The following is a 21433-nucleotide window of genomic DNA, read 5'->3' on the forward strand; positions in this document are numbered from 1 at the left end:
TCATCACGAGAGAGTCTTGAGAGAGTCTTGAGAGCAAAAAAAAATTGGTTATTAAATAATACGTACATACACACATTTGTAATTTACACATATATTTATACGTATAATATATTATACACTTATATAGTGTAACATAAAAAACAAAGTAGTGATCATCGTTTACTGACTATATACATATATATACACACACACACACACATAAAAATACAAATAATATATTGAATTGTTTGTACATCTATATCGTACGAACTGTGAAAAAAATATCATTTGATATTATCTTCATTCCCATGTTATCTATGGATGATACCTGCAATCCACCACCACCCCGACGTAGTACATAGTGATTGACGAACGTGCCGATGTTGAATCATAAATGCTGATCACAGGCGAAAATCGCTGTTGTTGCTATTATTATTATTTTTCATTACTATTGATTTTCAATTTTATTTCGGGTGGTGGTGCAAGGACGTAGTATACTGTTGTTATACTACCCCAATTTAAATATTCTACTATTATTATTATTATTATTATTACGACTCTATCTACCGCTGCAAAATAGTAGTCAGTTAAAAATAAACAAAAAACCGCGCGCGTATTAAATTAAATCAACTATATACATATATATATATATATATATACATATGTGTGTACGTTAGACACGCAAACTGTAAATAATATAAGCGAATTAAAAAAAAAAAAAAAAAAAAAAAAGAAGGAAAAACCCACAAGTACACTATAAACTAAAATAATAAAGAGTTGTAAATCGAGGAAATCAAGAGCAAAGTGCCGCAGCAGTACGAGAAGCTGTAGTAGACAGGATCAACCGGCGAGGCTACACAAGTGCGTTCCTTACATACATACTAACGTCAAGAAGGTAAGCTAGATAGTTGCAGCAGCGTCCCGGTCTCTTAGGCCGGCTCGCGCGTACGCTTCCATGTACACATAACAAACGGTGATAAAAAAAAAAAAAAAAAAAAAAAAAAAGGCTCGAAATCGTCCGGGGAAATCCCCCCGCTACATGCCATATGCGATGCAATAGAGTGAGAAAGAGCCAGAGAGCGAGAGAGAGAGCGAACGAGAGGGGGGGACTAGACGGGCACGTGCGGCGGCACCCCAGGCACGGGCTAACGTCCCCGCGACGCTGCTTTGCTGCACGTTGCTGCGCTGCGTGAGGGAAACGCGGGGTGTGCCGTCTGTCTTTCTCTCTTTCTCTCTCTTTCTCTCTCTCTCTCTCCTGTGTGCGTGCGTGCGCTCATCTATACTATCGCGCATAGTTCATGTCCCTCGACGAAACGGCGCGTTAGCCGTGAACCTCGTCTCTCGCCCTGCGCCTAGAGGGTAGGCCGCCCGTTTTACGCTCGCATCTACGTGCAGCCTGATGAATATATACGTATATCGGCGACTTCGTCGTTGTCGTTGTCGTTGTCGTCGTAGTCGTTGTCGTCGTGGTGGTCGTCGTCGTCGTCAGCAGGGGCGGAAGGGGCGGATCGGGTGAGGCCCGTATTGATCCGGCGGTGGGCGCCACGCGATTTTCGTGATCCCCGTCGCCATGGCCACCTGGTCACAGCGGAAGATCGTATCTACGTTACAGGAAACGCGCGTGAAATACTGCACTCTGCACTTTTTCCTTCTTTCTTCACTCCGCACACCCTAATTACACGTCGGAATCAGTCTTTTGTTTCTCTTTTTCTTTGCTTTTCTTTTTTTCTTTTTTTTTTTTAGATGTTTTTACCTCTTTCGTTATTACCCTTCGTGGACGACATTTTGTCCAGTTTCCGGTATAGTCACACACTTTACAAGGGTTGTTGGGTTTTCTAAAATTTTTAATATCGATGATATCCGATATCATTCGGCTTTACTCTTGTTCGTCATATACATGCGATTCATTTCGTTTGTACAAATTCGAATTTTCTTTTTTCTTACCGATGCGAGGTTATTTTTGATGTATGTTAACGTAGGTGGCGACTAAACCGAATACACGAACTGTACCTTTATCATATTATTACTGTTTATACTCCCCGCTCAGTCGAGTTTCTTCTCTTCCTTTACTTTCTTTTTTTCATGCTTGAAGAAAAACAAAAAAAAGAAAAGAAAAAAAAAGAAAAGAAACAGCTCGTATACACCTTGGTTGGACCCTTATCCGTCGTTACACCCGAACTTATATGTGTGTCAGTTGTAATAAGACCGTTGTGTTGCTGTTTATCGTCGAAGGTCGTCGATGGTCGTTCGTCGCACCGCGTTAAAGAGAAAGACAGAAACTACGTGTAACTTATTCTAGTCTTGTTCTTAGTCTCGGGGTAGAAGATCGATGAACATATACCCTAAATTCTAACAATGAGAGAGTAGGTGTACGAGTATACATAACTGTAGTTGTGTCTCTTCTTCGAAGGCTGGTAGCCGGTGTTTTTGTCCTACGTTACACTCACGCATTTACTGTACACGAGTAACTTACTGCTCCAACGGTGTAGAATAATACCTGTAATACGTTGATACGTACAATAGACGCAACTCTTGACGGGTAACACTTATATTTGGATTACGCGTGTGGTGTATAACCTAGGGGCTGTGCGTGCATATACGTATATAAGGTAGATCATACGTTAGTGGCGTCGGGTCCGTTTCCTGGAAAATGCGCAAAATAGATATTGCGTGCTTCTTACTCTTGGGTACACATCGGCATGTACGTTACACACTGACGCACTCGCCGCAACCGACGTCCAATCCATGCCACCCGTACTTCTGGTATTTCAATCCGAACGAATTTCAAATAATAATTATTTGACAAGAAATTATATATATATTTGTATTATACTTTGCGCACTTGTACCAATACTTAACCGGCAATAAGGCTAGTTGTACTTTGTTGGATAACGAGAACGAAGTATTGAACAATTATACCGAATGCAAGAATCAAGAAGAAGAAGTAAGAAAAGGAAAATTGACGCTACATGACATCGAATAAGAGCTTCTTTACATCTTTTGAAAAATCTGTGAATTTCAAACGACTTTGAATTTGAGCGGAGAAGTAAAGAAAAGAAAAAAGTAAAAACAAGTGAACATGAGAGATATTTTCGGAAAATATCCGTTGAAAAATTTATAATAACTTTAAATTATATAATGCTTATGTAATTCTACGCATGCGTATGTAGGTACATATATATATATATATATGTGCAACATACGATTAATACGCACGTGTTTTAATAATACCTATATATAGGACTATAGTCGTGCAGACAACGGCGAAACACGAGGGCAGCAAGTAATCGGCTCGATTAAAAATTCCACGAGGGCGGTTTCACCGGGGAAGTCGGATCGCCCTCCTCTCGTTCCTTTCCCTGTCCCTTCCCCTTTTTCGCTGCATATGCATAGTACACACGCGTTATACACATATGCACACAGAACACGAGCAGCTGATGCCTGAAAACTTGTGACGCGTTAAGGAAGAGGGGGGGGAGGAGGGGGTAGACTTGGCGAAACGAAACAAGAAGAAAAAAAGAGTAAAAGAAAACAGAAACTACTATGAAACAAAGAGAACACATGCATACACGTCTATATAACACAAAGATGGAAAACGGGAAAATAATATCATGCAGATATCGAGGGGTGACCAGGGGGAATGAGCTTGGCGACGGGGTTAACGGAAAAAAATTGGACACGGGAATGACGTGTGATGTACATATATATATATATATATATACATATGTGCATACGTGCTGCAAAGAATGACGCGTGCCCCGCACAGTCAACACTGTGCGTGGCGGGAGGGTGAAAAGAAAAGAAGTGACGTACAGTCATGCCTATATACACATACACACACACACATACTTATATATATAAACGCCAGCGATGCGTCGTGATCAGTGTGCGCTGCATCATCAAAGATGGAGAAAAAAAGTGGAGAAATTGTAATTTTCATCACCACTGGCAATGAGAATACAAAGAATGTGTGAAAATAATTTTCGAAATTTTTTTGATCCACGTATTTCTAATCATCCCCGCAGTTGAATCTATCTCCACATCGTATATACATATCACACACATGCCTTGAATGTATATCTGTGTGTGTGTGTGTGTGTGTGTGTGTGTGCATGTATCATGGAATGAAAATGATTACTCCGTGTGTGCAGCTGATGTATATATCAAAGTCTGCGATGGCAGATGGATAAAAGAGGGGGGCGGAGGGGCGCTGACCCCTACGGGCTTCGTCGACGAGTTAGCCAAGCCTAGGGGGGCTCCGAGTGCCTGGGGAGCCCTTTAAAGGCCGGCTGGCAGGGGTCGACGTTCGGCGACCCTCTTCTTCTCCCCCCAATTTTTAAATTGGCCCGGATCGTTTTTTTCGAGACACGAAAATGAGTATGCATGCGGCACGCATAGACGTGCGGCAGGATGGTTTTTCGGAGTTATTATTATATTTATGTAGAGATGAGAAGAAGATAAAAAAATGCGTCAAAAACGACCGATTCGTATAACGTAATGTTGGGTAATTTTACATTCATACCTTGGGTTTCCGGCTAACTTGTTTGCGGTCCGAAACAAAATGCGAATTCGATTCTATACGAATTATGTGACAATACCTACTAATTTTTCACTTTAGACTACCTCGACAGTCACTGTCACGAAATTCGTATAGAATAGAGACTCGCATTTTGTTTCGGACCGCAAACAAGTTAGCCGGAAGCCCAAGGCATTAATGAACATTACTGTACATTATGTATAGTTAAATGCAAATTCGTGCGGCTTATAACATACCTATTTGAATAATTTAGTCGATATATAGATATAATAATATAACAAATGTGACGATCGATAATTTGTGTGTGTATATACATTATACATGTTATAGACTAGCTTGAGTATAGTTAGGTTAGGTTGGTAGGTAGGTCCGTATATTTGTTTACTTAGCAACGTCGAGAACGAAGAAGTTGTAATATTGTAGGAATACTTGATTCGTTTCGGGCAGTTTCTCTTTTTCACCCTGTGCATGGACGGGACTGGCTACAAGACGTTGAATGTAAGATTTCTGTACAAGTGTACAATATATATATATATTATTGTTGGACATATTTATGTTCGCTTAAAACCTCGTTAAAGCCGAACCTTAAGAGTAAGTTATAACTCACTCGAAGTACGTGTTGTGTGTGTGCTTTGGCATATAATCTCTTATATTACAGTCGTAATATTATATCTATAGATATAAGACACACGAGGCTGAAGACTTTATGTAATCGTCTCGTTGAGTAATGTCAAACAAAAATTGAGAAATTTGCATAGTTCTTTAGTCTGTTGTTCGTGAAAATTTCTTCTGCAAGAAAAATGTCTCTTCCGTCTGTCTAACAAGTCGTTACTCGAAAGCCCGAGATGTGTGCTTCAAATACTCGTCATTGTTTCAGTGCAACTTTTTTTTACTTAAAAAAAAAAAAAATATACTACATCGGGTTCTAAATGATTTTTTCTGGTTAAGTAATTCTTATCATTCTTACCATGTACTTTTATACCTGATGTTAAAAAATAGGTTTCGTTGATTTTTGTTGCAGATTTGCGCTAGCTAGATAGCAAAAGCAGCTCAAGCAAACTTTGAAAACAAAAGAAAAAAAAAAAAGAAAAAAAAGAACGAAGAAGTAAAAGCTGAAAACAAAAGGGCAACAGATTGCAATGATGGCGAACGGAATGGATACAGTCGTGCAACAGAATGGCAATTCGGCGCTGGGTCAGACGTCGCAGGAGGAATCGAAGACGAATTTGATCGTCAATTACCTGCCACAGACGATGACGCAGGAGGAAATTCGCTCCTTGTTCTCTAGCATCGGTGAAGTCGAGAGCTGCAAGCTCATCAGAGATAAACTTACCGGTAAGTATTTACGTCGATTGACAATTTTATTTTAAGTTCCAAAGTTTCAAAGTGAACAGTAGAAGAAAAATTGAATAGCGTAATAACCAAGTAGTGTGGATAGCGGAAAATGTCAATTTATCGACCACAATCGAACACAGTAATCCTTCCTTCCAGTTCTCATGCCCCCTGACCTCCACCTGTCATCTGCTAATAATAACTACGCAAACCGCGAGTTATCGACCGATTGCCGATGCAGAGATAGCTGTGTGTAGCCCGGGAGTTGGCATGACGGAAATATATTTCATTCTTAATTTACGGCTACTCTTACTCTGTTAAATACCGACAATGTTGGTATATTTTTGCCGTGCCATCACCGTAGAATCTGTAGAAAGAAGTTTTTTTTTACCAGGAGCCGCAGCTGAGTGGCAAGAATGCTTTAAAATCGCGAGGTGGACGGATGGAAAAAAAAAAAAACGAAAACAAAAGATAAACGAAAAGAAAGAAAAACGCCGTGTGGCGGCGGGAGGGTGGAATTAGATTCGAACCGGACGTTTGCGGGTGCAGTGTGCCTCTCGCATATAGAAAGAAACAGAATGAATAAAGGGAAGGAACAATGAGCCCGTGTAACGCGATCTTTCCTGAATAATTATTATGGGCCACTTCTCGCCGCCTGCTCGAGGATGGGAATCGAGAGGTTGTGTTTTTTTTTTTCCTCGTCTTTTTTGTTTCACTCTCTCTATTTTCACTCGAGGAACCACATCCTCGACACGTTTCGTCGTGTTTTTTTTTTTTTTTTTTTTTTTTTTTCTTCTTACTGAAAAATTCTTTCCTCTCACGGTTTGATTTTGTCCTTTATCTCATCCCCCTGAAATTTCTTCCAGATTTTGTAACAGAAGATTTTTAATATGTTATATACCGAGTCGTTCTTCGACCTGCAGCACAATATTTATTATGTCCAATCTCGCGACGCGATCTTGTACTCGGAGACGACGAGCGTCTTAGTCTTCTTTGCCGCTGCTGCTTGTGCTGTGTTTGTTAAAACGCGCGACGCTATTTCGAGAACTAAGAATATGCGGGGGCGTTCGTATAGTTTAGGATTGAAGCTGTGTGTCAGGCGGAAAACTCCGATAATTTTATATTACGTTATTTACGTGGGATACTGTGGTGTGTATGTATTATGTAGGTACGTGACTGTATTATACAACTGACGCCTGAGTGAGATTTTAGATTTTTATCTTACCGTGAAAAAACTGCTTTGAGAAATACACGGGAAAAGAAATTTTTTAAAGGAAACAACGCGTGCAGCGTCTCAACGGTAGAATTCATATAACATACCTAGTCGCCGCCTGGTTAGTAAGAAAGAGATTCTGATCTATACGGTAAACATTCTTCTTTGTCTAATTATTCAACACTTTTGAATATTCGTGTGGCTCTTATATCTCTTAATATTAATTTAGACTAGTAGACGACTGTCTGTTTATATTTAGAAAAAAAAAAAAAATTATAATATTTCTTTCATTTTATTTCTGACTACAATAGCATATATTCAAGGTACCTTAGGTCAGGGTACAATTTTTAATCACACGTTATATATTATCATTATCTCTTGCGATGTGATATAATTCCGTCGTTACAGCGATCTCAGTCGGTATAAAAGTTTGCGATCTATGTAATTATCGGTTTATCTCAGAATTTTTCAATTTATTGAAATTAGATTATTGTTTTTTATTTGCAAATATTTCACGGGTTATTTGATTATTTTTATTTAACAATATGTCGAGAACTTTTGGCTTGTAGGTATGAAAACTAGAACGTTCATAAAAATATTTGTAATCTTAACATTCGGGGATTAAAGAGTATGAGAAAAAATATTGACGGAGTTGAAGAAAAGAAAAAAATGAAATAAAAGATGGAAAACTCACAGCTGTACCGTAATTTTTTGATAATTTGCCAAATTCTAATGATAAACTATTATACCACCTGCTGCAATGGTGGTTAGATGAAAAAACGAGAAAATAAATCTAATTCACACAGATGTGAATCAAATGAAATACTTTTAATTTTTATTTTTGTCCATTTTATGTATGTATAATATATATTATTCATATTGTATTGAAACAATGCGAAATTTGTCACAAACTTACTTTGAGTATCTTTCGCGAAAAGAAAATTTCGCATAAAATATTCGAAGAATGTATAATACGAAAGGGTGAAATATTTTCGAGTCAAGTAAGTACACGGGGTCTCTCTTCTGTTCTGGCAACCGTGTTGATCCGCTGACTGACGTTGTCAACGCCGAATAACAACATACCCCCGTCACTTCGCACCAAATCTACTCCGGCGACGTTATTTCCTCCGTGTGTCAAATTTTTGTTTTCCTATTATTACTATTATTTAGTTTTTTGCTTTTTACCATTGTATTTTCTCGCCTCCTCTCGTCGGACTTTTTACTATGCGATGAATCTCGTCACTTATCACGAACAGTCGTCTTGTTTTGTTTGTTGTACGCTAGGTTCTTCTTTTTTGTATAAAACAGCAAAAGAACAAAATCCGTCTTTTCAGTTTGAAATTGTTTCTACTAAATACATATGAAATTTGTCGAGAATTTACTCTGTTGGTAACAGATTCATTTCTCACTAGTTGCCTCCGTCCCTTTGTATCCTCAACTTGTTGTATCATTAATTAAGGTGCTTATAGAGTCGCGTTGTACACCTCGAAAACGCGGTGAGACAAAACTTCTATACCGCTCAAGCGATCAGGATGAAATTTGGGCAATTGATGCCTTAGTCTGGCAAAAAGTGGAGCGACGTTTTACCTTTTGAAAATTTTGAAAAAAATTTTACAGATCGGTTATCACTCACCAAAATTGGGGAAAATTTTCACAGTTGCACCAAAAGGATCGAACTATCCGGTATGATGCCATTCGGCGCTGATGAAACACACACTTTGAGCCCAGTCCCATAAGATCTGATGGTAAAATTACGAAATGGCAGCTGATCTGGCGACATGTTTTACTGACCCTATGCGCATGTCGGTACTTTTTTACCGACATTGCACGCATGCATTACCGACATCCGTGTAATGTCGGTAACAAATGAGATTTCGGTGTTCTTCGTAATCGAAAACCAGATCAGCTGCCATTTCGTCATTTCACCATCAAATCTCATGGGACTGGGCTCAAAATGTTTGTTTCATCACCGCCGAGTGGCATCATACCGGATAGGTCGATCCATTCAGCGCAACTGTGAAAATTCGGCCAATTTCTGTGGGTGGTAACCAATCTGTAAATTATTTTTCAAAATTTTGAAAAAGTCAAAAGACGCTCCACTTTTTGCCAAAATAAGGCATTAATTGCCCAAGTTTCACTCTGATCGCTTGAGCGGTATAGGAGTTTTGCATCCCCGCGTTTTCGAGGTGTACAACGCGTCTTTATAAGCACCTTAAGTTGTATAAATTGACGTTTTCGTAATACATGGAGACATTCACATGTCCCACAATGCTATATATAAATAAATAAATTGAAATGTATGCATGCATGTTATATTCTTAAAACGATTTGTATACCTTTATGCCGAAATCAACTCATACTTCTATATATCGTATCAGATGTTTGTATGGTTGCAGGCCAGAGTTTGGGCTATGGCTTTGTAAACTATCATCGGCCCGAGGATGCAGAGAAAGCCATCAACACCCTCAACGGCCTCCGTTTGCAGAACAAAACTATCAAGGTCCGTTACAAGAAAAATTTGTTTCAATATTGACTTTAAAACAAAGTGTCGAAATAGAAAATAACGTTAAAAATATAACAGAAAGTCAGTTTAAATTTAAACAAAAGAAGAGTCAACAGCGAAAAAGAAGAGAAGAATCTATCAAAACGTCTTTAAATAATCTAGATACGAAATTACGTCTATTTTCAAAGTTTTTGTGATTGTTTAGCTTTTCTTCTTCTTCTTCTACTTCTTCTTCTTCTTCTTCTTCAATCTAACCTTGCTTTATTTCATCGTACAAAAAGTTGTACAGTGTAAAATTATTACATTAATTTGATTAATTTAATCAACTGATTGATTGATTTTTTAACCCTTCGTCGTTTATTCATTTATTTATTTATTTATTCATTTATTTATTTATTTATTCTTTTTGCAACGTCAGGTTTCGTATGCGCGGCCGAGTAGCGAGGCGATCAAAGGTGCGAATCTGTACGTAAGCGGATTGCCAAAAAATATGGCTCAGCAGGATCTTGAGAATCTCTTCAGTCCTTACGGTCGGATCATAACCTCGCGTATACTGTGCGACAACATGAGCGGTAAGGAAAAACTATATAGAAAAATAAATTGAATAAATTTAAACTATATAGATATTAATTTGCCTTTTTATTTTTACATGTATTAATCATGTTATTTCATTGTTTACTTTCATGTTCTTTTTTTTTTTTTTTTGTTTCTTTTTTTCTTTCCTTTACGTTGTTGGGACACGTTTTCTTTCGTCTTGCTTTTTAATCAATATCAATGGAGTGTTTATTTTTTTTTTTTTCTTTTTCTCTTCCACTAAAAATTAAAAATTTACTTTACGCTTTTCTTTTTCACCCTAAAAAACGTGAAAAAAAAAAAAAACTAGTCCGATTTATTACTTGAGAGTTGCGAATACCGGAAATCTCCTCTCTCTCTCTCTCTCTCTCTCTACATTTTTTAAAAAAATCTCTTCTTCTTTTCACAATTGTGTGTGTTTTTTTTTTTTTTTTGTTTGTTTTTTTGCCGAGTAAATTTTATCATTTTATCTAACTTGAATATCAGTGAAAGAAAATAATAAAATTACAGTAATACAAAAAATATTTGAAAACATATAGTTGATCAATTGTTTATACATAATTTAGAGTAAAATAAGGATAGGCGTGTAGGCCATGGGGTTTTGTTTTCTTTGGGGTTGGGGGGGGGGGGGGGGGGGGGGGGGGTCGGTGCGCCTTTCCGATTCTACCCTTGACCATAAAATATGTTTGAATGAAATCGAAAGAATGTAAGAAAAAAAAGAAGAAAGAACCCGTTTCTTTGAAGCTGTTTCAAAAGTATATTTTCTTCCCTTTTTTTTTTTTTTTTTTTTTTTTTTTGTTTCTCATTTCTTTCCAACTTCATCACAGCTGTTGTTTCCAGTATACTTTATTGTTATTCCCGCTCCTTTGCTGTTGATAAATAATACACGAAATAATTGATTTACTTTATATGTATATATATATATATATATATATATATATATATACAAACATACATTAATTATATACATGAAAATAGTGGTAATGAAATACGTGAAAAAAGAGAGAGAGAAAAAAAAAAAAGAAGAAAATTTCACTTCAACGTCTGTTTTATCAAAATATTCCTGCCGATTGAGAAATCCTTTAAAAATTCTACAACACATCGTCCTTCGAATTTTCATTTCGACGTATCACGTTGCTTTCGCTATTATTATTGTTATTGTTATTATTACATGTATGTACTTCGGTTATTTCTTGTATCGTATATATACCTACGTACGTTTAAATCCTTTAGCTAAAATCCAGCCTCATGGCCTTCGTCGTTTATACCGTTGTTTTAATTTAAGTTTAAGCCGCTGCACTTTGATGTTGATTATTTATATTGTGCGTTATTTTTATGGTTTTCTTTGGTTTTTTTTTTTCTATTCTTTTTAGTTCTCAGCTGCCTCGTTTCGTAAGTTTCAACAGAGCTTAGAGAGGCACAAGTCTGCTTGTTTTTCCGTTATTTAATTTCTCGTTTTCTCTTTCTTTCTTTCTTTCTTTACAGTCCAATTCCGCATTAATGACGAATTTAAAATTTAATATTCTTTCATATTTGCTTCACGTTATTCTTGCATACTTGTCACGATTATGATTTTTATTTTTTCTTCCTGTTATAATCTATTTGCAAAAATACAATTAAAAAATATAAACGATGAAAAGAAAAACGAGAGAGAGAAAAGGAAAAACAAACCATGACTACCATGACTATTACTAACTTATACATTATACTTATTATATGATAACGATAAGACTTATGAAACTTCACATACCACTTCGTCACCTAATGATAATACACCTTAGCGCACAAAAAACAAAGACCATGAAAGAAAAAAAAAAAAAGAAACACGACAAATTATTTATTCAAATTAGCTCGCTTCTAATTAACATGTTTAATGCAATATACGAATAGCGTATAATGCAGTATACAAATTCAAATTATATATATATATATATATATATACATGAACAATACATATATAAATATTGAAAATAATCTAATCGTACATCGAAAATCTTATACGTACGCGTGAGGAAAAATATTTCCGTTTCTATCTGACAAATTTTTTTTTTTTACACACGTTGGAATATAATTTTGAGAAATTTAAAGGGAACGTAAATTTTTTTTTTTTTTTTCTTTTTTTGTTTCTTTCATTTTTTTTATCATCAATTTTAAATAGAATCTGACTGAATGAATCTATCTGATTGAAAGCTCGCGTGCATATCAATTCAATTGAATTATTTGTGAAAAACTTTTTTTTTTTTTTTTTTATCCCATTAGTATCGAATCATGATATTTGATAATTTCAATTTTATTTTTTGCTTTAACGGTCGTAGCTATTTCTATTTTTCGTCAAAGTATTCAATTTAAATTTGCTGTACCGATGGAAAGTTCACTTATTATTATTAATATTATTATTATTATTATTATTATTGTTGTTGTAATTTTTTTTGTTTTATGGTATTCACGAAGACGGGTTTGTATTATTGTTGGTTTTTTTTTTTTTTTTTTTTTTAAATTATTTTTTGCTTATTTTTGAAAAACTTATTTAGCTAGGAGCGAGCTAAAAAAATAAGGGATGGTATATTTTTGTAAAAATAACGAGATATGATTTTCCGTTTCTGTTTAGTACGACAGTTTGTGACTGGCGGCGGAGACAATTTGCCCGGTACGTAAATCATATAATTTTTCATTTTTAATCAAACAAGAACAACAAAAACATATTTAAAAGAAAAAAAGAAAAAGAAAAAGAAACAAGAAACAAGCAATCCTCTATCCAGTAATCGATTGATTTCGTTTGTTTATTTCTCTCTTTTTTTTTTTTTTTTTTTTGTTCTTCTTTTCTTTTTTCTTCTTTTCTTCATTTTTAACGTTGTCTGTTAATTGAGCGAGCGAGATGCGCGTGATGATGCTTATCTACTTTTCTTTAATCTATAGTATAGTATATTTAAATATATTCAATTACTCGATACACAATTTTATAGATATTTATTAATCATATACATAAATCGAGGTCTCTGCAGGTAATGAGAAATTTCGATGATAAAAATGATCGCTTTACTGAAATACCTTTTTTTTTTCTTTTTTCTTTTTTATTAAATTTGTTTATTTGTTTAATAAGTTTTTTTTTTTTTTTTCTCAAAAACGAATCAGGTAATATGAATTCTGTATTTATACATTATACTTATGCGCGCACCGAGCCACTCACTGTATAATTACGTGATAAATTATACATTATACATTCTTAAACTAGAATTATTTCATACACGAGGATATTTTCATAAAGCATTAAATACAGTAGAGAGAAAACTAACTAAAATTATACGAAAAAGTTTTAGTCTCGACGACGGTTATTATTATTATTATTTGTTTTTAATGTTTTTTTTTTTTTTTTTTTGTGTGTTTCTCTTTTCGTTTCTCAATTTCATTTTATTCTGCTTATTGCGAAAAAAATGTTTCTTTTCTTTTTTTTTTTTCGAAATAGCTTCTTTTACAATTATTTCCTATCTATATATATATATACAAGTAAATGTTATATAGGTATTTCTAACTTCCCTCTGTGTGTTTCAAATTAACTCGCTTGCATATTATTATATTACACGTATGTATTGATTTTGTCTTTTCTTTAATGTGTGCTGATTAATTATTTAAGGATTTTTTTTTTTGTTTCTTTTTCCCCATTCTCGTTCAATCGATTTATCGACTTGTGACAATTTTTTCTTCACATTCATTGCCATTGTCGCTGTATCAAGTCTGTTTTGGGGATGAAAAATTACGGAAGTGAAAAATTTAAGGAGAGAAAAAAAAAAAAAAAAAAAAAAAAAAACAACGATCGTTTGATTAATTTATATTCAGTAAATAACATTCAATTACTTTCTACGTAAATTATCGATTCTTCAAGCACAGCATAATTAGTACAGTGTTTGTTGTGTTTTCCTAACTTCTTTCTGCTGGTCTGGTCTGTCTTAACAATCGCAATTATAATAACCATAAACTATAGTAGGGGGTTGATAAAGAATAGATGTATAATAAATTAAAAAAAAAAAAGTTAAAAAAAAGAAAAGAAAAGAAAATTACGATATCTGGCGTGTATAACAATATTTTGTGTTTCTCTCATAATACACCTAATTGTTGAGTCTTTCGTAGTGTTTGACGCACTAACAATAAACCCTTCGCTTACGCTGTTGCCTCTGTCTGTGACATGGACAGGCCTGTCAAAAGGTGTCGGGTTCATCCGTTTCGATCAACGGGTTGAGGCAGAGCGGGCGATCCAAGAATTAAATGGAACTATTCCGAAAGGCTCGACCGAACCTATCACCGTGAAGTTTGCGAACAACCCGAGCAACAACAACAAGGCAATACCGCCGCTAGCCGCCTATTTGACACCCCAGGCAACCCGTCGTTTTGGTGGCCCGATTCACCATCCAACTGGCCGCTTCAGGTACATTCCACTGTCGCCACTATCCAGGTACCTACTCGCCTCTACTCGCTCTACCCAAGAAAAAGAAAGTTGAAACAAAAGATAAAAGATAAAAAAAACAAAAAAAACACCACCATGAATAATCACTCGATACGCCGCTGATCGTTCGTTGTTATCTCGTTCGTTTTTTCATTGTTCCCTTGACAACAAGGGCTCCCTTTTTTAGTTCGATCTTTTTTTGTGAGTTTGTTTCTTTTTTTTGGTCTTTATTGCTGTTGTTACGTTTTTTTTTTCTTTTTTTTTTTTTCTCACGTCACTCAAACCTCATGTCCGTGTCCCGACATCTATCGTTCGGATTTTTGAAAGTGGAGTAAAAACACGCCTGTATCGTAGAAAGAAAAAATCTTCTACGACTTCGCGTTTCTGAGTTATTGACGCGATTCGAGTTTGGCGCTGTTCGTTGCGGACGTAACTTGAACCCTCAGGCTCCGCCCATCGCGCTCCGATTGGTCTAACTGCCTGAATTTTCAATTGCGATTCAATCGAGAACGAGAAAACGGATAACATTGTTTCCTAGACGTTTTTTCTGCCAGTTTTTACGAGGAATCTGTTTGTCCGAGCTGTTTCTCTCGACTAATAAGTAAACGGGATTCTGTTTATTTTTAAATCTAAATTCATGCGCTTTTCTTTTGTTTTTTTTTGTTTTTTTCCAACATAACCTCAACGTCCATGATTTTCATTCGGTCTTCGCCGCGATTCGGAGTAATTAAATGACGAAATTCGTTTCGATTATTTTGGTGATAAAATGGGGTATCTGTCGAATAAATTTTCGGTTGAAATTTAAATTCGATTAATCCTTAACGCATCCTTTCCATTGTTTCACCACGCTTTCTGTATACTCCTTAATTCTATGCGGTAGGGATGAGAAAAATATTGTCTCCCCCTCTCCCCCTTCCTCTGGTACTCCTTTATCTATTTACTGACCTGGTTCGTTATAACTAATTCTCATAACGTGGAAGAAAGTCTGAATTCTTTTTATATAGTAATATATAATTTTTTTCTCTCGCTACTCGATAAACATTCTCTATAATAAATTCGTATGCATAACTGTTATTAATATTTCATGAAACAGACTTTCTGTCACGTTTTTATTTAAACACGGAGGAGCAAGGCACACAAAGATTATTATTATTATTATATGTACGTGTTTAATTTTTTATTTTCATTTTTCACTTCGTTTATTTCTTTTTGTTGTTCGTTTTTTTTTTTTTTTCCTTCTTCTTTTTCTTTACCTTTATTATTTTCTTCTCGCATCATTTGAAATTCATCTTTTCAATTCTTCATACGTCATATATTGTATTGTATAGTTTCTGTCCATTGAGTTTTTTTTCCCCCTTTCGTTTTTTTTTTTTTTTTTTTTATTTTTGAATTTTTTTTACTGTCTTCTACGTACCGTATCGATAAAATCAACTTAAATGCGATCGGTGCAGTTTGCATAAAAATACCAGCAGTTTTTACAATATGAATTTGATGGTAAATAATGTATGAAAAAGTTTCTTACGTTCGAGTCGAAAAAAAAAAATGTCGAGTCACATAGAAGAGAGAGGGAGAAAAAACACATAAAAATGAAAAGTCGACAATTTTTACTTTTTTTTTTTTTTTTTTTTTTGACATTTTATTAAAAAATTGTCAAATAACATAAATAAATTTATCGCTGGTCTGTCGAAGTTCTTGACTATATTGAGAGAAATTAGATTGTTTGTTAATTTCTAACCTAACTTTTCCTTTCGTATGATATTTACCGTTGGTAATTATTGCGTACATGTACATACAAATGATTTTTTTGTATTATCCACTATTGTTTGGTTTATTATTTTGTTAAATTTTTGTTGCCTAAAACTTCGTCCGTTGCCTATACGATAATTCGGATCTCTTATGTTGTTGTTTTGTGTTTTGTTTTAGCACTGGCAAGACCATGCTTGCCATTAACAAAGGCTTACAGAGGTCAGTATTATTTTATATTTATCTGTTTTTTAGTTACGTTTTGTGTGGCTTGTTTCGTCGCTGTACTTTAATGTACCTATATTATTAATAATAATAACAATATATATATATATATAATTTTCTCATCTATCTTATATTTTTCCTTCTTTCTGCTTTCTGTTTCTGTTTTTGCCTTTTTGTTGTTTATACTTCCCCATAACTCAACGCTACCCCAAATGATTTAGTAATTAAATATATATCCCTTTATTCTGGACAGTATGTAGTTATTTTCTAATTTTTATTACAATTATTTTTTTATTTTTGTTATTATTATTGTTGTTGTTATAATTTTCTTCGTCGTTACTTTGATTGACATTATCGTCACCATATTCATCGCAATCATCATCGTCGTCACCATCGTCATCATCATCATCATCATCATCACGACCACCCACCATCATCATCATCATCATCATCGTCATCATCATCATCATTTTACTGCTATTATTACTATTCGTAAAGTGATCCAAGCATTACAATTTACGTAATACGTTCGTAAAAAATAATCGTTAACGGTTTTTCCTGTTTAAATTTTCTTTCAATATCTACGAGCTGTCTTTCGTACGAGATTCGGTGATTGTTTTTGGTCCCTTTAGTGATATGATTATTATTTTTTTTTTTCTCGTTCTTTCTTATTATTACTATTATTTGCACATAAATTCAATGTATCAAGAAGCTTGATTTAATTTTATATAGTTTGCAAAATTTGTTTTTTCAATTGTAATTTTTCTGTTTAATAATCGAGAATGTTAAGTTTTGCGTGGTAAAATTACTTTACCTTCTTTGTCCCAGTAAGTTTCTCTTTTTGTTATTAATATTATTGCCTAAAACCGAGACGAAGCTGTTGAGATGAAAATTGAAAATTTAGTTTCTTCAAACGACGTCGTATGTGCTTCGGACCCACGTTTACAAGAAACTTATGCCTTTCTTTTGCTTTATTTTTATTTTGCATACCTTTGCTAGCGGTGATATCGTTTTCTTTCCTTTAATCGTTGAATAGCATTAATTTGTTGAATATTTATTTTATGTGTACAACATACTATAAGCATATAAAACTTTCTTTCATCACATTTCACGAATCAATAATAAGCAACTATTTGCACATTGTTAGTGTGAGAAAAGTCGTTGATCTTTGATAAGACGAAGAAAAAAGAAAGCAAGAAAGAAAGAAAGAAAGAAAGAAAGAAAGAATGAAAAAAATTTACGTATGTAAGGAAATGTCGTCTCAGCAATTAACTGAGTACTGACCGAGATGTGCCTATTTTAACGCGGCTTGTGACGTCAAGTAGGTACGTAGTTCGATATCTATATACATACATAAGAAACAAGTTCTTTTTTTTACTGCGAAATTGTACATTTTCTTTGCTCCCATATGTTTACATTAATCTCTTTGCGGCATGTTTAAAATGTAACGTCATATATGTATGTGTATTAGGTATGTGTCTTGTGCATTGTACACTTATGGATTTGAATACAAAGTACATAACTGTATAATGCATGTATATATATTATATATATATATATATTTTATAGGTGTTAAAACTATCGATATATAATATAAATACTATAATATTATAATTTACTTATACATATATACCTATTATATGTGTTGGTAGTTTGGAAAATTATACTTTTCTTTTATAACCTTTAAAGCATCTAAAAATTTGGTAGCCATGGTCGATTTCTTTCGGTTTATCAGTTTTTTTTATTGTCAAATTATGATCTATCTATCTATCTATCTATTTATCTCTCTCTCTCTCTCTCTCTCTTTTTTTTTTTTTTTTTTTTTTTTTTTAATCTTTTTCTCTTGTAACGCGAACTTGAGTTTTTTTTTCTCGATTATTATTGTTGGTCAGATTTTTCGCTTTTAGTAGTCGTTTTATTAAATATTGTTACAATATATCGATATCGAGGTCTGATGAATGTATAAGTTTTGTAAGTATACGATACTTTCAACCATATTGCATTGTACTAGGGTATAATCTTCTCATCTCATCTCATCTCATCTCGACATGTATGTACATACATACCTGTACAGCAGAAACAGAGTATTGCGAATGCGAATGACTGCGCTTTTTACATTATTTTTATTTTTATTTTTTTTTCGTTGGAGACTAAGTACGTTATATATAATTGCTTTGTGCCAACGTAATTCTATATCTATACATATAATCAAGTTTGTGCCGCTTTTACTCTAAACTACTTTAGAGCTTGAACTTACTTAAAGTAACCCGATCAGTGATCAGTTGTGCCACATTTGCTATGGTGTCATCTACTTTCTTACACCGTGTATAATTGGATTCGTTTACATAGCTGATATAAAAATTAACTTAGATTTGTAAAAAAAAATTAGAGAAAAAAAACTGTAATGAAAAAATTTTTCGGTGTCGTAATAAAAGTGTAAAAAGATTATTCTATCATACGATATTTTCTCAGTAAAGCAATTGTCTGATTGGGTTAAATATTTTCGTGATATCATGTATGTAGAAGCGACAAAAATAATGTCGTCTATTAACATCATAAACTCCGGTTAAGTTTACAAACCAGCAATGGCGGGCGTAACTCGATCAGTGCGGTCCACCTCGGGACTTTGGGCAACTATTTCACCTAACCGATGCTCGGTGTGTAGATAATTCGAAAACCATAAGATACTTCGATGTTGGCACGATCGAAAAACATCAAAACGTTGAGCATTTTACGGTTACCGGATCGTGAAATGAGAAGATAGGTTTTCTAGCTTTCATTGACGGTGAACGACGCCATGTTTTCGTTTGAAGTGAAACATGTTTTCCCAAATATAGTCTAACGAGTATGCGAAGATCTAGATGTGATGAGGCGATAGGAGAGAAAAATTTATAGAAAAAAATTTAACGGCGGGGAATAAATGCGCGGGAAAATTGTCGATTACGGATAATTTCGGGACTAACGAAATCGTTTGGTGATGTTTCAGGTACAGCCCGCTGGCGGGTGACCTTTTGGCGAACTCGATGCTGCCCGGAAACGCGATGAACGGTTCGGGATGGTGCATTTTCGTCTACAACCTGGCACCGGAGACGGAAGAGAACGTCTTGTGGCAGCTATTCGGTCCATTCGGCGCCGTCCAATCAGTAAAGGTCATAAGGGACCTGCAAACAAACAAATGCAAGGGTTTCGGCTTTGTAACGATGACAAATTACGAGGAGGCAGTAGTTGCTATTCAAAGTCTGAACGGATATACGCTTGGCAATCGTGTTCTTCAAGTCAGTTTTAAAACGAACAAGAGCAAAGCTGCGTAGGATGAAGGAAGCGAGCTTGCCTATCATCATATCCTATTGCCGCTACAACGGCGACCACAGCCCCACCACCACCTCAACCTCTACCACCACCACCACCAAAAAATTAATAATAATAACAACAATAACAATAACAATGAATACGTGAATGATTTGGGCAGCTGTATTATTAACAAAAACAACAAGAACAAGAAAAAGCACAATAACGCTCCTGAATACCGGCATAAAAATATTTATACAATAAATGAAGGCTTACCTGTTGCACCTCGTCGTCGTTACCCTCCTGCGGATCTAACCGTCGCAAATATTGTCGAGGTTGTCAAGTCCGGCGTTGAAATTTTTACCGAAATGGAATTATTAGCTACATAAACTTTACTATATACACGATAAAAATCCTACTCTCTGTATATCGTTAACCAAGCCTCCACCCCACCCACCCCCGCCCCTTTCCACCCCTTTTCCAAAATTGCCCTGTTGGACATATAAATATGTGTGTGGTTCGTTGTATTTAATTTTCTATACCACGTTTTGTTTCGTTTATCTTTAATTTTCTTGCTATTTTCTTTTTTTTTTCTTTTTTTTTTTTTCGGATTGTCTTTGTTTTTTTTTTTTTTTGCTTGAATCCTAAATCGGAATCGGTTTTTCTCCGGATTTCTTTTCTCATCAACGAATGACAAACGACTATCGTTGTTTGTAACAATTGATTAATATTAGTGTTATTATTAATAATACTATATACCGTTATTATTCTTCTTGTCGTTGCAATATGTTTGACAGTGTTTCTTCTAGTCTTTTGCAAAAAAGAAACGAAAAGAAAATCGAGGAGAGGAAAAAAAAAAAAAAAAAAAAAAACGTAATATGACAAAGAAATCAAGCCTAGCTGTGGAATATTCGTTTCCCGTATACCTACCGCGTATTTTAACGAAAAATATTATAAGGATGAATGACAATGAGAAAAAAAACAAACAAACAAACAAACAAACAAATAAATAAAAAATTTGAAAGAATTTTTTAAATCGGTGCTGCAGTCGTTCTTCGTTTACGAAGAAGCGATGATTAAGAGAGAAACAGAGAAAGAAAGGGAGAGAGAGAGAGAGAGAGAGAAAAACATACAAAAATTGTAAAAAAAAAAAAAAGAAAAGAAAATCAAGAAAAAAAAAAGACAAACGAACAAACGAGATGGTTGAAAAATTATTAAATAAGAAAACCTGATTGTTGGCAAGGTAGATACGTAAATACGAAAGGAGTATGTATGTATACATATAGCCAGGGAGTAAATTATTATTATTATTATTATTATTATTATTATTACGATGTGACGGGTGAAATACGCTTTTCCCTCCCCCTAAAAACAAAATGAAGAATCGTATGTTTTTCTTCCCTTTTCTTTTCTACCTGCGAACGATATTGAAAAATCAGTAAAATTTCTTACAATCTCCTGCATCGCCACTGATCATCGATTGTCGAATATCGATATTAATGCATAATGAGAAAAAAGAGATACAGGTACATCGAGCGCGTTGGAATAAAAAAAAAAAAAGCAAAGAAAAGAATTTCAGATAAAGGAGAAATACGTAAACAC

General features: G+C 34.6%; 1 protein-coding gene across 17 annotated transcripts in view; it reads left to right on the top strand.

The window, feature by feature from the left end:
* LOC124410900 (ELAV-like protein 2) overlaps positions 1 to 20320 on the top strand; it is a 33762-nt gene extending 13442 nt beyond the window's left edge. For 2 of the 17 annotated variants that reach the window (XM_046889603.1, XM_046889601.1), the window contains exons 2-9: positions 5538 to 5851; positions 9440 to 9561; positions 9983 to 10136; positions 12746 to 12784; positions 14326 to 14584; positions 16499 to 16540; positions 17866 to 17868; positions 19530 to 20318. In XM_046889603.1, coding sequence (XP_046745559.1) covers positions 5656 to 5851; positions 9440 to 9561; positions 9983 to 10136; positions 12746 to 12784; positions 14326 to 14584; positions 16499 to 16540; positions 17866 to 17868; positions 19530 to 19854 — 1140 coding nt within the window. In that variant the 5' untranslated portion in view covers positions 5538 to 5655 and the 3' untranslated portion in view covers positions 19855 to 20318. Of the gene's footprint in view, positions 1 to 708; positions 875 to 5537; positions 5852 to 9439; positions 9562 to 9982; positions 10137 to 12745; positions 12785 to 14325; positions 14585 to 16498; positions 16541 to 17865; positions 17869 to 19529 lie in introns of those variants that run through there. The other 15 variants (XM_046889602.1, XM_046889606.1, XM_046889605.1 and 12 more) reach the window with 15 other exon arrangements.
* Positions 20321 to 21433: the final 1113 nt, after the last annotated feature.

This window comes from Diprion similis, chromosome 10, assembly GCF_021155765.1.
Source record: "Diprion similis isolate iyDipSimi1 chromosome 10, iyDipSimi1.1, whole genome shotgun sequence".
NCBI lineage: Eukaryota > Metazoa > Arthropoda > Insecta > Hymenoptera > Diprionidae > Diprion > Diprion similis.